The sequence below is a fragment of the Giraffa tippelskirchi genome, chromosome 10 (genome assembly GCF_054371585.1).
Source record: "Giraffa tippelskirchi isolate mGirTip1 chromosome 10, T2T-mGirTip1v1.2.pri, whole genome shotgun sequence".
NCBI classification, from domain to species: domain Eukaryota; kingdom Metazoa; phylum Chordata; class Mammalia; order Artiodactyla; family Giraffidae; genus Giraffa; species Giraffa tippelskirchi.
Window position 1 is genome coordinate 16,864,214 of NC_137284.1, and position 14,850 is coordinate 16,879,063.

The following is a 14,850-nucleotide window of genomic DNA, read 5'->3' on the forward strand; positions in this document are numbered from 1 at the left end:
ATAGACCAATGATGCTCAAAGTACCATGTACCCAATCCCTCATTAATTCCTCCCTTGAAATTTCCGATGTTTGTCTCCTCTAAGGGAATCCAGGTTATTTTACCAGCAGCTTCTCAGTAAAAGTAAGATAGTCCCTTAGAGACAAAGTCTTTTCTCTCAGTTCCTTAGAGAAAAATGTTTCTGTTTCTGAAACTTCTTTCTTGACACTGATCTGGCGTCAGGAAGCCAGAACGCTTTATGGCTGCCCTAAGGGGCTAAAAGGATGCGCGGGCACACAACCCACAGTGCTGCTTTGACTGGTACAAGCAAAGCCTGCACCTTCTAGACAAAGATGGGTTTTTGGAGCATAATGTTCAGATTTTTGCTTTTTACTAGAAACGGGTGTGTAGTCCTCCCCCAAATTGTAATCCAAGCTGTGAGTGGCAAACGTGTCTACTGAGGGTTCTTGCCCCCTGACTTGTAGTTTTTAAATTATTTATTTTTGGCTGTACTGGGTCTTTGCTGCTTTTGCTCAGGGTTTTCTCTACTTGCGGTGAGTAGGGGCTACTCTCTTGCTGCGATGCGTGGGCTTCTCATCGTGGCGGCTTCTTTTGTTGTGGAACACAGGTTATAGGGATTTCGGGCATGTGGGATCATCCCGGGCCAGGGATCAAACCTGCGTCCCCTGCATTGGCAGGAGGATTCTTATCCACTGAGCTGCCAGGGAAGTCCTGCAGTTTCCCTTCTAATGCTGAACAATATTTACAGTATGACCCCTGGTGAAGAGGCATCCCCACAGGCCAACAGCCAATGGTTCCCAGGACTTCCTGACCTTTGTCTGTGTGTGTTTTATGTCACCTCATCACCCTGAGGCCGTCTCCACCTCAGTCTCACTGAGTGCTTTTACCCAGGGCTAATTTAGAGGCCCTGCACTTGCTTTTGCCTCCATCACATGGGCCAGTCTGCTTGTGCTTTGTTCCAGACTGAATATTTCTGTCCACTCCAGATTCATATGTTGTGATCTTAACCTCTAATGTGACAGTGCTAGGAAATAGGGCCTTTGGAGCTGACTAGGTCATGAGGGTCCATAAAAAATCAAAGCACCGAAGAATTGATGCTTTTGAACTGTGGTGCTGGAGAAGACTCCTGAGAGTCTCTTGGACAGCAAGGAGATCAAACCAGTCGATCCTAAGGGAAATCAACACTGAATACTCATTGGAAGCATGGATGCTGAAGTTGAAGCTCCAGTGTTTTGGTCATCTGACTCATTGGAAAAGACCCTGATGCTGGGAAAGATTGAGGGCAGAAGGAGAAGAGGGCAACAGAGGATGAGATGGCTGGATAGCATCACAGATGCAATGGACATGAACTTGGGAAAACTTTGGGAGATGGTGAGGGACAGGGAGACCTGGAGTGCTGCAGTCTATGGGGTCACAGTCAGACACGACTGGGCGACTAAACAACAAAAGGTCGTGAGGGTGAAGCCCTCAGTAATGGCACAAATGCTCTTATCAAAGAGACCCTGAGAAGCATCCTCGCCCCTTCCACCGTGAGAAGATACAGTGAGAACACAGCTGTCTGTGAACTGGGAAGCAGGCTCTCACCAAATCTGCTGGAGCCTTGATCTTGGACTCCTCAGACTACAACACTGTGAGAAATAAATGTTTGTTGTTTAAGCCACCCAGTCCGTGGTATGTTTATCAGAGCAGCTGGACCAGCCTAAGTCATGCCTGATCACCACACGTGGGCCACAGAGTCAGACCAGCGTAGGATGCCTCCATACAGCAGGGTTGCCCTGGCTCCCACAACTTAAAATAATGCTTTTTGCCCAAAGCAAAGCCCCAGAGAGTAGTTTTATCCTTTTGAGGGATCTTTTTGTTAACCTCCTTTGTAGATCTGAGCTGTTTAGTTTCCATCCAGGGGACTGGAGCAGAAGAGAAGGCAATTCTAAATCCTCTAATGACATCCTCAGCAGAAACTGTTTCCTTCACTTGAAAATCCTGAAGTCCTTGCCCATAAGACACATCCCAGCTTCCCCTGTCCTTCCCCCATTGTTCAGTGATATCAGTCTGTGCTAATTAATGCCATGAGCGCAGATGGTCAGCGCAGGGACTCTCAGGTGGATACTTCACGTTGTCGTTTAGTTGCTAAGTCATGTATGACTCTTTTGCGACCCCATGGACTGTAGTCTGCCAGGCTCCTCTGTATCCATGGGATTTCTTTTAGACACTCATTATTTAGGTAGTGTAGTCTGAATATTTAATATAAAAACATGTGTGAGAATGATGTGGGGGATGGAATGAATGACCTAACAGGAGAAGGCATATAGCTTGCATGCTCTGGGTGATGGTGATTTCGCATGCTCTGTGTCTGGAGGTTAAGCCTTGATTCCTGTCTCCTCCTCCCCACCTTGCCCAGACTATCACCTCCACTCCAGTTAAGATACTGATATCCCCTGGAGAAGGGCATGGCAACCCACTCCAGTATTCTTGCTTAAAGAATCCCATGGACACAGGAGCCTGGTGGGCCATGGCCCATAGGGTCGCAAAGAGTCGGACATGACTGAAGCAACTTGACATACACAAACTCTGTGTTTCTAGGGGCTTCCCTGATGGCTCAGCAGGTAAAGAACCTGCTTGCAATGCAGGAGACACAGAAGATGTGGGTTTGATCCCTGGGTCAGGAAGATCCTCTGGAGGAGGAAAATGGCAACACATTCTAGTATTCTTGCCTGGAGAATCCCATGAATAGAGGAGCCTGGAGGGCTACAGTCCAAAGAGTTGGCTCAAAGGGTCAGGCATGGCAATGCATGCACTAGTGAAAACAAGGACAAGTTTGCTTAAACTGGCAGTGAATTGAACGGCAACCAACGGCTATCTACTTAAAATGAGAAAGAGTTCTGTAAGATCAAATCCACTTTATTGGATGAATTTTCAGCAGTGCAATGCTGTTCTTTTTAATAAGAAGACTGACAAGTCCTACACAGGGAGGAAAAGATTTGACATAGGAGTTTAAGGAGATGTGTTTAGCAAAAACCAAGTTGAACAGAATAAGTGGCTTCTTCCCCAAAGCAATAATTCCCCATCTAATCTCTTTTCACGGCTCATTAATTCCCTCAGAATCAGAAAAAGGTGTTTCCCAATTATCCTGCCATGGGAGAGCGTTGCTGGTGGATGGAAGCTGATGTCCACAGCATAGAACAGACAGGGGCGGCCAGGAGAGGTGGGGCTGTCTTCTTTCCTTCCTTCCTTATAGGGAGCTCAGGAGCTGCCCTGGGGGCAGAGGTTTATGCAGGATGATGGCCGGTCTGTGTTTGGGAGGCTCTGCTCTGGGCCCCATGGTCCTCTGATCATCTATGGTCTTGAGCAATCGAATTAACCTCTCTGAACCTCAGTTGTCTCTTTGGCAGCAAGGGGTTCCTAATAGTTTCTCAGCAGGCTTTTGAGAATTAAGTGCCATCTTCCAGGCAAGGGTCTAACCCATCGCTGGGCACAGAGTAGGTGCACAGTAAAGGGTGTTTGCCCAGAGATGTGTTCAGGGCATATTCTTAGGTGACAGCAGACAACTTTGAAGGGGGTGGGGGGAGTTGTTTTAGTTTGGGGCAACTTCAATACAGAAATTTCAAGTGTCTGTGGCTTTCAACTCTCAGGAGACACAGGGCTGAGGCGTGCTGGAAAGCAGGCATGGGGCCAGAGTGTGACAGAAGGTGCTGACTATTACCGATCACAAGCAGAAGGGCTCTCCTCAGATGGACGAGGCCTCCTTCCCCTCCGTCAAGGCCAGCTGCTGCAGCCAGGACCTCAACCAGCAGAAGGAAATGACAGGAAATGGGCTGACTGCACAGGGAGGGCAGTGTCTGGAGGGGATAGTCATGGGCAAAGCCTGTTCAACCTGACCTGGGAATGGGGATCTTTGGGCAAGGCCATGGAGACCTAGCAGGTGTCAGATGGATGCTGAGAGGATGAGTGGATGGGACTTACCTTCTTCTGAGCTCCTTGGGGCTTCGCCCTTACAGGGGACAGTTCCAGAGCAGAAGCACACGGAAGCTGAGGCAGGAAGTTAGCTCTCAAGGCTTTAGGGTCTGACCGATGAGAATGTTCTTTGGGATTTTGGAAGAGCTGAGGCTTGTGAGCAGCCACCTTGCAGCCAGCCTGGCTCACCTCTCTGTCACCCATCAGAGGTGACGGCTGGGCTCAGGGCCACACAGCTAAGGGCTGGGACTCATAGGTGGCTTGTGGGTAGATGCAATGTTTTTAAAGTGATCCACTGAGGTTCCAGCCTTCATCAGACTCTACATTGAGTAACTCCGTGTTGATACAAGAACTACCAGAAAATGACTTGAGGAGTGTTTCAAACTTTATTTTGATCAGTTGGTCACCGAGAAGGATTGCCTGGGGATATAAAAGGCAGCCTTCTTGCCTTTGAATTGTCTTGAGAAACAGCAGCTAATATGCACAGTGGGATTGCTACCCGCCTCATACCAGTGCAGGGGGCTCTGGCCCCTCTGGGGGCTTTCCAGGAGGATGGTGCCAATCTCTTCCTTTTCTGAGGCTCCATGGCATCTGCAGTTGGCTGAAACATGATGTGGCCTGGGTTTGTGGGGGCTACCGCAGAGCTAGGGCACAGGGGAGTGACTCACGTGGCCACTTGGGGTTGCTAGGTACAGGCAGGTGTGAAATAGCCCAGGACCCAGCCCAGCTGCAAGGCCAGCTTCTCCTGTGGTCTTCCCATCCTCGCTAACCTGCCTCACTGAGCCCTCTAAACCTGCAGGCACTGATGGGCTTTGACGAAGGCAGCATTTAGATCTGGTGGGGTTGGGGGGGGAGGGCAAAAAAACAGTCCTGCAGTGCAAGCCTTGGATCTGGTGGGCTGAGGATGGGCACCCACTTCACAGTTCCAGCTATAACTCCTCAAGACCCCCAAGGTCTTAGTGCGCCAGGTTGCCTGCTCTCCTTTCCCTGGAGGGCAGGATTCCAGCCCATTCCTGGTTCCCTCCACAACCTGCTTCATCACAGAGGGATGCCTGCCTGGAGTCAGCACTCAGCGCCAGCCTGTAGGGAAGACCCTGCTCCTCCCTGCTTCTTGGGTCCCCCTCTCCAGATCCAGCCCCTTGCCTGAAAACTGGATCCCCTCCCCCGAGTGTGGCCGTGGCCGCCTGGCTCCTCTTCTCTGCAGCCCCAGCACCTGGAAAACCCAGCCGGCAATCCAAATCCAGTCCCCCTGGCTCTGCCTTAACTTCCTGCTCTTACTCCCCAGGGAGGTGCTTTTGCATCCGGGGCAGGAAGAGGCTTCCCTTTTCAAAGGTCAGCTCTGCCACGGTGGTGGTGAGGCCTCCGCAGTTCTGTGGCTGGAACTTCTGACATCGCTCCAGGTCTAGGTCAGCTGATCGGAGCCTGTCAGCCTCCACACACGCCAGATGTGCCCCATCACCATGACAGCCTCAGTGTCTGTCTGTCCTCTTCCTGTGCCTCCAGACTGAAAGGGAAAGTCTTCTGCCATTGTTGTTTTTTTTTTTTTGCAGCTCCACTTGGCTTGTGGGATTCTGGTTCCCCAAAAAGAGAGATCCAGCCCTCGGCAGTGAAAGCGCAGAATCCTAACCACTGGGCCATCAGGGAAGTCCCATGCCTTGCTGTTTTTAAGGCTCTTCTCCACTCAGCTCTCTCTTAATGCTCACCCCCTCTCTGATACTCCACGTTTGCATGGTAAGGATGGCACATCCCCCCTTTCCTAGCCATCCTTCCTGCCCTCCCAGCCCAGCCACCTCATTAGACCCCCACCTGTCGGAGAGGAGACCCAGGGCAGCAGCACCAGCTCAGAGTCCCCAGCCTCGGCTGGAAGGTGATGCCAGCCCTACAGGCACTTCTCCCTGTGCTTCACATCCCTATTTCACCTGGTAGCAAAGCTTGAAGTCAGCAATCTTGGTGACAGCTGGTGCCGCTGCTCATTTTAAAATTCAGGTTTTGTCTGCCTTTCTCTATGTGCCTTCCCTCCCCCTCCCTGCTTCAGCACCGACTGGCTCATCTGCCCTCTGACCACAGCAGCATTCTCCCTGGATGGATCACACCACAGGCTCCGAGACTGTGCGGGAAACCACAGTCAAGGTGAGACGCGCTTTGAGATTCTTGGGGCCAGACATCCTAGCACAGGTCCAGCTGCTGGGGTTCTCTCTTTGGTGGGAGGTGCAGGCACGGTATGGCTGGGGCGGCCAGGAAGTGACCACCGACTAAACGTCACCCTAAGGAGAGCAGTGGTCTGCAGGTTACATCGGACCCGCAGAACACAGCGGGGAAAGCACACACTTCACAGGTAATGCTGAGATCCGGCGGCGAGGGCCTTAGTGCTCTGAGTGGTCACTGGTGGCAGATTTGCAAGGAATTGCTATGTGACCTGAACCCACGAGGTCTGTGAGCTCCCCTGGGGACCAGGGATTGGAGCTTCTAGGCGGGAGGAGTCTCCCCACCCTGAATCCACAACAGGCTCCACGATGGCCGGAATGAGGGGAAGGGGGCAGCAGCCTTCTCTAGGTGTCAGCCCTCGGGAGGGGGCTGCAGGTTGGTCTGTGAAACCCCAAGAGGAAGGTAATCCGGGCCAGTTGGCAGAGAGAGGTGTGAGGACAGAGGCCACCTGGGTGTTTCACTGTGAGGCAAGCCCTCCTGGCCTGGCCCATGTGACAGAGGCCAGGGAGGAGACACAGCACTGCCGTGGGGACCAGCTAGAGGCCACCTGCTCCAGTAGGTCCTGGCTAGGAGGGGCCAGGACTGGGTGACTACTCCTCCTCACAGAGCCTTAAAGGCTCCTGGCCACCCCCACTCCCAAAACAGCCCACTCAGCCCTTCAACCCCAGCCCTGCAGCTTCTGTGCTCGTGAGAAGGGAGCACAGAGGGGAATGAGGGGAGGTCGAGGGGAGAGTGCCATCCTCACGCAGAGCCCTTGGTCTCCTGGGACCCATTCAGACCCTCAGGCTCTTCCTCTCCCTCTTGCTCCACTTCTGCACCCAGCTCTGCTCCAACGCAGCCCCCTGGCAGTGGGGGACTGGGGAGGTACTGCAGGAGCCGGCCTTCCCGCTTCATTTCTGCCAGCTCCTTGGCACAGCAGCTGGGCGTGTTGGTTTCATAGGTGTCGTGGAAGGTGTTATAGTCCACCTCATAGAAGCCCTTTTCCAAGGTGAGGACTGGTGTGAATCGGTGGCCCCAAAGCACCTCGGTATCCATGTAGGAGCTCCGTGCTTGGCAAGTCATGCCTGGGTGAACAGAGGGCACATGTATTAGGAGTGGCCACAGCCTTCCATCCATTATCCATCCATCAGTCCATCATCCATCATCCTTCTATCCATCCATTCAACATCTTTCATCCATCTGTCCATCTGTGCATCTATCCATCATCCATCCATTCATCCATCCATCCATCATCTTTCATCATCCATCCACTCATCCATTCATTCATCACTGATCCATCAATCCACCCACCCAATTATCCACCCAGTCATTCATCAAGCTTACGTTGAATATCAGCTTTGTGCTAAGCATGATGGAGACATAAAGCTGAATAAGACACAACCCTTGCCCTAAGGACCTCAAGGTGTGATGGAGGCAGATAACTAGAAATTAACAATGTAAGATTGTGGAGTAGGTTCCTAGAGACTGGAGTGAATAATTCAGGAATGGACATGGTTCCTGCACATGCATTAAGTTCTAGAAGACTGAGACAAAGAAAGATGAGGAAAGTTTGAACAAAGATAAAATCAGAGTGGCTCAACCCAGAGAAGCTGACAGGCATTTAGAATACATGGGATTGTTTGGGGTGGATACATATGGGCAAAAGCCTACATGTGTGTACACACACACACCCACGGACGTGTGCGCATACACGCACACACCATGGCTCCTTGGTTGGAGCATGCTCCAATGCCCCCATTCCCTGTCGGCTCAGCCCTGGCATGCCTGTGTTATTTTTAGGTGCTGCTTTCTCTCCAGAGGACAGCTTTGTTTATGGATGAGGACGCCTCTGTCCTCAGGGTCACAGGGAAGTAGTTTTCTGATATTTAATCTTTCGGCTGAGGAAGGTCCTAGCTTGCGCTCTTTGAAAACTGAAGGAAGTGTCTGCTTAGCACCCCCCCCACCAAGTTTAAATGCTCTCTGGCAGGGGTCTCATGCACCCCAGACCCACAGAGTGCCAGGTAACCCCAGTGCACCCCACATGCTCTCAGCTTGCGGGGTCTCGCCTGCTCCAGATGTCTCCCCTCGGTACTTGGACAACCCGCAGCTCAGCAGAGATGTAGAAACCCATGCTGGGCACTGACCAGTCCAGACACGAGCCAAAGATCTGCAGGCTTGGGGGCCTCAGGAAACACAGAGAAACGGGACCTCTGTGGGCGATTTGGACCAAGCCTCCTGGGGTCTTCCTGCCCTTCTTCTGTCGCACCTCCTGGAAGGGGGCTGTTCTATGACTGGAAACCCACCAGTGTGCCTGGCAGCTATCTTCCATGCATTTGGAAAGGACAGAAGCAGCTCTGGGTGGCAGGCATTATGCTTCACATACACTCCTCCATTTCATCATTTAACCCGCCCTCCCCCCAACCCCACCCCCCGCCTTGTGAGACTCTGAGGTTTGTTATCTTCATCCTGCTGGCGAGTTGAGCAACCTGCCCAAACTCACATGTGCAGGCTGCACAGAGCTGCACTGGTCAAACCTTGGCCCGAACTCATAGCCTGTGCTTGGTTCCGTGAATGTGGCAACCAAGCTCCTAAAGTGGCTGAGATCAGAGCCCATGTGGGCTGGCTGGCTCTCTCCCTCTCTTTTCTCCCTGCAGCACTGGAGTAACCCAGGTCATGGGAAGAGAGGAGGGCAACCAGATGGGGCAGGTCAACTGAGGGACCTGACTCTAAGGAGTCATGCCGGGAGAGGTCAGCGAGTGGCAGTGAAGGGTGGGAGAAGAGGAGAAGTATGGTAAGGCACTGCTTTCCTACCTGTCCCTACATCTCTGGGCTGACCTTTGTGGCCTCGAAATGGAGCTCTTTTCCCAGAATCTCAGCCCATGTGCTGGTCTGATCCTGGCTCCAAGGATGGCGTGACCTGCAAGCTCCCAGCGGTGGGAGGAGAGTCTGCATGCACCCACCTTGTCCTGTCCCAGGGGCTCCCCAGCTGCCACCATATGCTGCCTGGCCAGCCCGGGTCCCCGGCAGATGGCTGAGCAGCTCCCCCCGCCCAGGTCCTTGGAGCCTGTTCACACTCCAGAGATTTTGCTCTGCTCGGGAAGGTCTGTCTGTGGCTGCCCCATCCGAGCCACTCACCCAGCCCCTCAGGAGGCCAGGAAGGCTTGTTTGGCCACCTTTGTGCCAGGCCCCCAACCTTAAGGGGGGCAGTGTGGTGTGGCCGACAAACTCTAGATGCCTGAGTGACAGCCCCTAATACGAAAGACCCTCCTGTCTGCATGAAGCAGCTTCCACATCTGTGAAACAGGGTCGAAGCCAGCCCTCCAGTGCTGTTGCCAGATTAGAGAAACATGTGTATTCCCAGCTCCAGTGAGTTTTCTATGACTCATCCTTAGGGCCAGGCCAGGTGCTCAAACGCCTCTGTGAGAAAGGAGGGCAGGAGGAAGGGGGAAGCAGAGGAGGGCTCACAGTTAGCGGGGCTCCCTTGCCCAGGGAGTGTGGTGGGGATACGAGCTCCCCCAGGCCTTGGCCTCCCTGAGCCACACACAGAGCTAGGAGATGGGAAGCGCTCGGCTGCCATGAGTCAGTCGTTGGGCAGGGAGGTGCTGGCCGGACATGTGTGGGTACGATGCACTGTCTTCGGCACACACCCGTGTTCACAGAGCCCCTTCTGCAGGGAAGCTGAGGGGCAGCCTGCCCCACAGGGGGCCAAGGGTGTGGGACTTTGGAGTCTCTCTCAGAAGAGGATTCTGTGACTTTGGGAATCACCCTGACCTTGCCTCAGGTGGCGATTCACATGTGAATACCTTACCGCATCCTCCTGTAAGGAACCCGTTCACCTTTGTTAAACCCAGAGTTTCTCAAAGTTATGTGCTCACAGAACCCCCTGTGGATGACACCTGCTCCAGGATGGGGGGTGGGGAGGACAGGTGGTGTAGCCTTTTGGAAACCAATGCTGGCTTTGGATCACCTGGCTTTGACCTGCATGCTGGCTCAGTGACTTAGGAGCGCTTGTCCTTTTGTGCCTCTGTTTCTACACCTGTATGTGAAGGAAAACCATCTCACTCAATGAGCTACTGTGCGCTTAGAGTCTAGACCATGCCCAGACATTGGGTGGGTTCAACACACATTGTGTATGTGTAAGTGTGTGTGTGTGTGTGTGTGTGTGTGCGTGCACGCGCGCTTAGTTGTGTCTGACTCTTTGGGACCCCATGGACTGTAACCCACCAGGCTCCTCTGTCCATGGGATTTTTCAGGCAAGAATACTGGAGTGGGTTGCCATTTCCTTTTCCAGGGGATCTTCCCAACCCAGGGATCAAACTCACATCTCCTGCATTGGTACTTGGGCTCTTTGCCACGGAGCCACCAGGAAGTCCCAACACACATTATCTGCTCTCATAATTCCATCCTGAAGATCACCATTTGCGGGGTGGGGCTGATTGAGCTGCCCCCTGAAGGCTGTGCCTTCTGGAATCAGTAGGGGTCTGAGCGCCAGGGCAGGGGAGGGGCTGGGGAGAAGGGGCTGGGGAGGCTCACCTGTGGCCTCCACCATCCCTTCCAGGATGACCACGACCTCAAACTCCTCCTGGGTCAGCTGGGCCCGTGACATCTCCCAGAAAGGGCTCTTCTCGTTGATCTCGTGACAGATGATGAGCGGGGAAACCAGGAAGAGGCGGTCGTCCCCCGTGTCGAAGCCCACGTTGATGTCGGTCTGGTTCAGGGGGATGAACTCGCCCTCCTTGGTCTGCCGGGACTTGATGAGTTTGGCGCGGATGGAGGCTTCCACGATGTGTGAGTTGCGGAGGTCGCCCACCCGGAACATGAGACAGAGCTTCTCGTCTCGCAGTGAGATGACGGCGTTGTTGGAGAACATGAGGGTCTCAGCTCTCTTCTTGGGCTGGCTGATCTTGACGAACATGCATCCCACCATGAAGGCGTTGACGATGGAGCCGAGGATGGCCTGGACCAGCAGGAGGACGATGCCCTCCGGACACTTCTCCGTGATCACCCGAAAGCCGTACCCGATGGTGGTCTCTGTCTCGATGGAGAACAGGAAAGCAGACACGAAGCCGCTGAGGTTCTCTACACAAGGGATCCACTCCCGGTCCCCGATGTGATCCAGGTCACCCCGGATGTAAGCAATGAGCCACCAGATGAACCCGAAGAACAGCCAGGTGATGGTGTAGACCATGGTGAAGACAAGCAGGTTGAAGCGCCACTTGAGGTCCACCAGGGTGGTGAAGAGGTCGCTCAGGTAGCGGTAGGTCTCCTGGACGTTGCCGTGATGGACATTGCACTTGCCGCTCTTCTCCATGTAGCGCTGCCTTGGCTTCTTGCCCTCTGACAGGAGGCGCGTGCGGTCGGTGGCAATGGGGATATAATCTCGGGCCTGTTTGGGAATCTTCTTGGGGTCCCTGGGAGTGACCCCTATCTCCATATCCTGGTTCATGACATTCCTAGAATCGCCAGCCATGGCTGGGGTGCGTTGAATCAAAAAAGACATTGTCAGATGGTCAATAAGCAATGAAAAGATGATCAACACTACTAATTATTAAAGAAATGCAAATCAAATCTACAACGAGGTACCACCTAACACAAGTCAGAATGGCCATTGCCAAAAAGTCCATAGATATTAATAATAAATGCTGGAGAGGATGTGGAGAAAAGGAAACCCTCCTACAAAACTGTTGGTGGGAATGTAAATTGCAGCCACTATGAAAAACAGTATGGAGTTTCCTCAAAAAACTAAACAAGGAGCTGTCATACGATCCAGCAATCCCATGCCTGGGGATATACCTGGACAAAACTAGAATTCAAAAAATTACATGGACCCCTGTGCTCATAGCAGCATTATTTACAATAGCCAAGATACGGAAACAACGTAAATGTCCATCAACAGATGAATAGATAAAGAAGATGTGATACACACACACACACACACACACACACACACAGAGGAATATTACTCAGCCATCAAGAGTGGAATACCCTTTTGCAGAGTGTAATACCATTTTCAGCAACATGGATGGACCTAGAGATTATCATACCAAGCAAAGAAGTCATAAAGAGAAAGACAAATACATACCATATCACTTATATGTGAAATCTAAAATATGATACAAATGAACATATCTATGAAACAAAACAAGGTGGTTGCCAAGGAGGGGCGGTGAGAGAGAGATGGAGAGGGAGTTTGGGGTTAGCAGATGCAAACTATTATAGATAGGATAGATAAACAACAAGATCCTACTGTGTAGCATGGAGAAATATATTCAATATCTGGTGACAAACCATAATGGAAAAGAATATATATGTATATAAGTGAGTTACATAACTGAATATATATATGTATATAACTGAGCTATACAGAAGAAATTAGCACCACATTGTAAATCAACTATACTTCAATAAATTTTTAAAAAGACATCCTCAGTGAAGTAGACTATTCTGATTCACAGGAACCCTAAACTTCAAGGTCACTCTGCCTTTGTGTGCTCAAAGCGCTCCCCTCTACTGTACATTGGACCACTATATGTGGACCAGTGGCATCCCGGGGAATGCTCAGGGCAGGGATCCTCTTTTCTGGATCCTGTATTTGTCTTTATTCGAGGTGCCTAGTGCAGGTTCTACCATACAATGGAAGCTCAGTAGTTCTTTACTGAACAAATAAAAGAACACATTCTAGATGCAAACGTCACACTTATTGTTTAAAGCCTTTAAAGAAACCTGGGAGAAATTATTTTATTTTATAAATATTTATTTATTTGGCGATACTGAGTTGTAAGTTGCGGCATGCAGGATCTAGTTCCCTGACCAGGGATCGAACCTGGATCCCCAGCTTTGGGAGCAAGGAGTCTTAGCCCCTGGACCACCAGAGAAGCCCCTGGGAGCAATTTTTTTAAAGAGTGATTGCAACACTTTATTAAACGTCTGCTGTATTCCATGCTGGATAGGTACAGTCACTTGTATCATCACAACCACCCGTGGGAGTGAGAACTTGTAATCTCCATTACAGAAACACCACGCTGTTTGCTCAGGCATCAGGCTTATTTCTAAGTCTCTCTCCCTCCTTTAGAATGTAAGCTCCCCCTGCCTCAGGCTCAATTTAGGGCCTGTTTTGTTCCCTGATATACTCCAAGTACCCAGAGTATAGCCTGGCACATATTATGCACTTGAAAAGTACTTACTGAATAAATGAATGAACGACTAAGAACTATGAGTCCTAATAGTCCCATATAGTGAAGGACAGGGAAGCCTGGTGTGCTTTGTGTCAATGGGGTCGCAAAGAGTTGGACGTGACTGAACGACTAAACAGCAAGAACGACATGAGTCCCAAAGAGGCTAAGTGACATCCAGGTGGAAGAGCTGATATTTGGGTTCCAGTTGGTCGGGCCCAAAGTCTGTGCTCTTTCTTTTATTCCTCCCTGTCTCCTTTCTCGTCATCTGAGATCTTAGCAGCAGACAGAAAGGAAACGGCAGCATGTGTCTGATTCACCCTGTGGTCACTCCAACCGTCTGAGCGGGAAGTCTGGCTGTCTGAGCACTTTCCAATATAACAAATAGCTGTTTAGACTCGCCACTATAAATTCTGATACAGTAATTCCCTGCTCTGTGAGAAATCGAGATAGCCAGGATGTTAATGCCCCAAGGCTTTCAAAAGGGTTGTAAAATATTTTTGGAATATATCTAGTGCTAAGTTGCCTCTGTCATGTCCAACTCTTTGTAACCCCATGCACTGTAGCCCACCAGGCTCCTTGGTCCAGGGGATTTTCCAGGCAAGAATACTGGAGTGGGTTACCACTTCCTACTCCAAGGGATTTTCCAGACCCAGGAGTCGAACCCAGGTCTCCTGCGTTGGCTAGTGGGTTCTTTACCAGTATGCTGCACTTTAAAGAAACACCTAGAATCCTGTAGAACTCCATCTACAGTTTTTCTGATATTTCGCTCACAGACATTAAAATGCTCTAACCCAGATGGGAGGGAAATCTAAAAGAGAGGGGATATATGCATATGTAAAACTGATTCACTTTGCTGTACTGCAGAAACTAACACAGCATTGTAGAGCAATTATACTCCAATAAAACTTTTTTTAAAAGATGCTCAAAGACTCTCATGAACCTGGGCGGAACCATAATGCTCTATAGCCAACAGCAACAGTTTCCATTTCTGCCCAGTCCTGAGCCAGTTACTGTGCTAAGAAACCAATATTGTACAATCTCACTTAATCCTCACAACAGAGCTCTTGCACCAGTACTGTTATCATCCTCTATTTTCAGACAAGGAAAAGGAAGCGCAGGTGGTAAGTGGCCAACTTAGGTTTTGGATTTAGATCTGTCTGGCTCCAGCCCAGGGGCTCACAGTACCCACCAAGCAATGGCCTGCAGTCATTGAGACTCTAAGGCTCTGGCTTAGACCAATGAGCTGTTCTTTCTAGAGAGTTCTAGCAGCTTCTGATTCTGGGGATACCATCACTCAGCCCTTCTTCTTTCTAAGCATGTTCTTGATTTTGCAGTAACTCTCTTCCCAGGGAATCAGGTCCCCGATGGAACAACCTGGATGTATGTTCTATAAACCATGAGCTAACTGCCTCACTGACTGGGTGAGGAAGATCTCACTGCTGCCTGGGTGGCTGCTACAATTTCAAGATGACCTTTCAAATATCATATTTAAGGGTCCTGGGAAGTGCTGTTTGTCAGAGACATCCGCTGGCCATTTCCTA

General features: G+C 50.9%; 1 protein-coding gene across 1 annotated transcript in view; it reads right to left on the bottom strand.

The window, feature by feature from the left end:
• Window positions 1–4,313: 4,313 nt before the first annotated feature.
• Window positions 4,314–14,850, bottom strand: part of KCNJ5 (potassium inwardly rectifying channel subfamily J member 5) — a 45,859-nt gene continuing 35,322 nt past the window's right edge. The window contains exons 4-5 of the mRNA XM_081536559.1: window positions 10,668–11,606; window positions 4,314–7,219 (exon numbers count right to left, since the gene is read on the bottom strand). Of these exons, the coding sequence (XP_081392685.1) occupies window positions 6,897–7,219; window positions 10,668–11,604 (1,260 nt within the window). The 5' untranslated portion in view covers window positions 11,605–11,606 and the 3' untranslated portion in view covers window positions 4,314–6,896. The remainder of the gene's footprint in view (window positions 7,220–10,667; window positions 11,607–14,850) is intronic.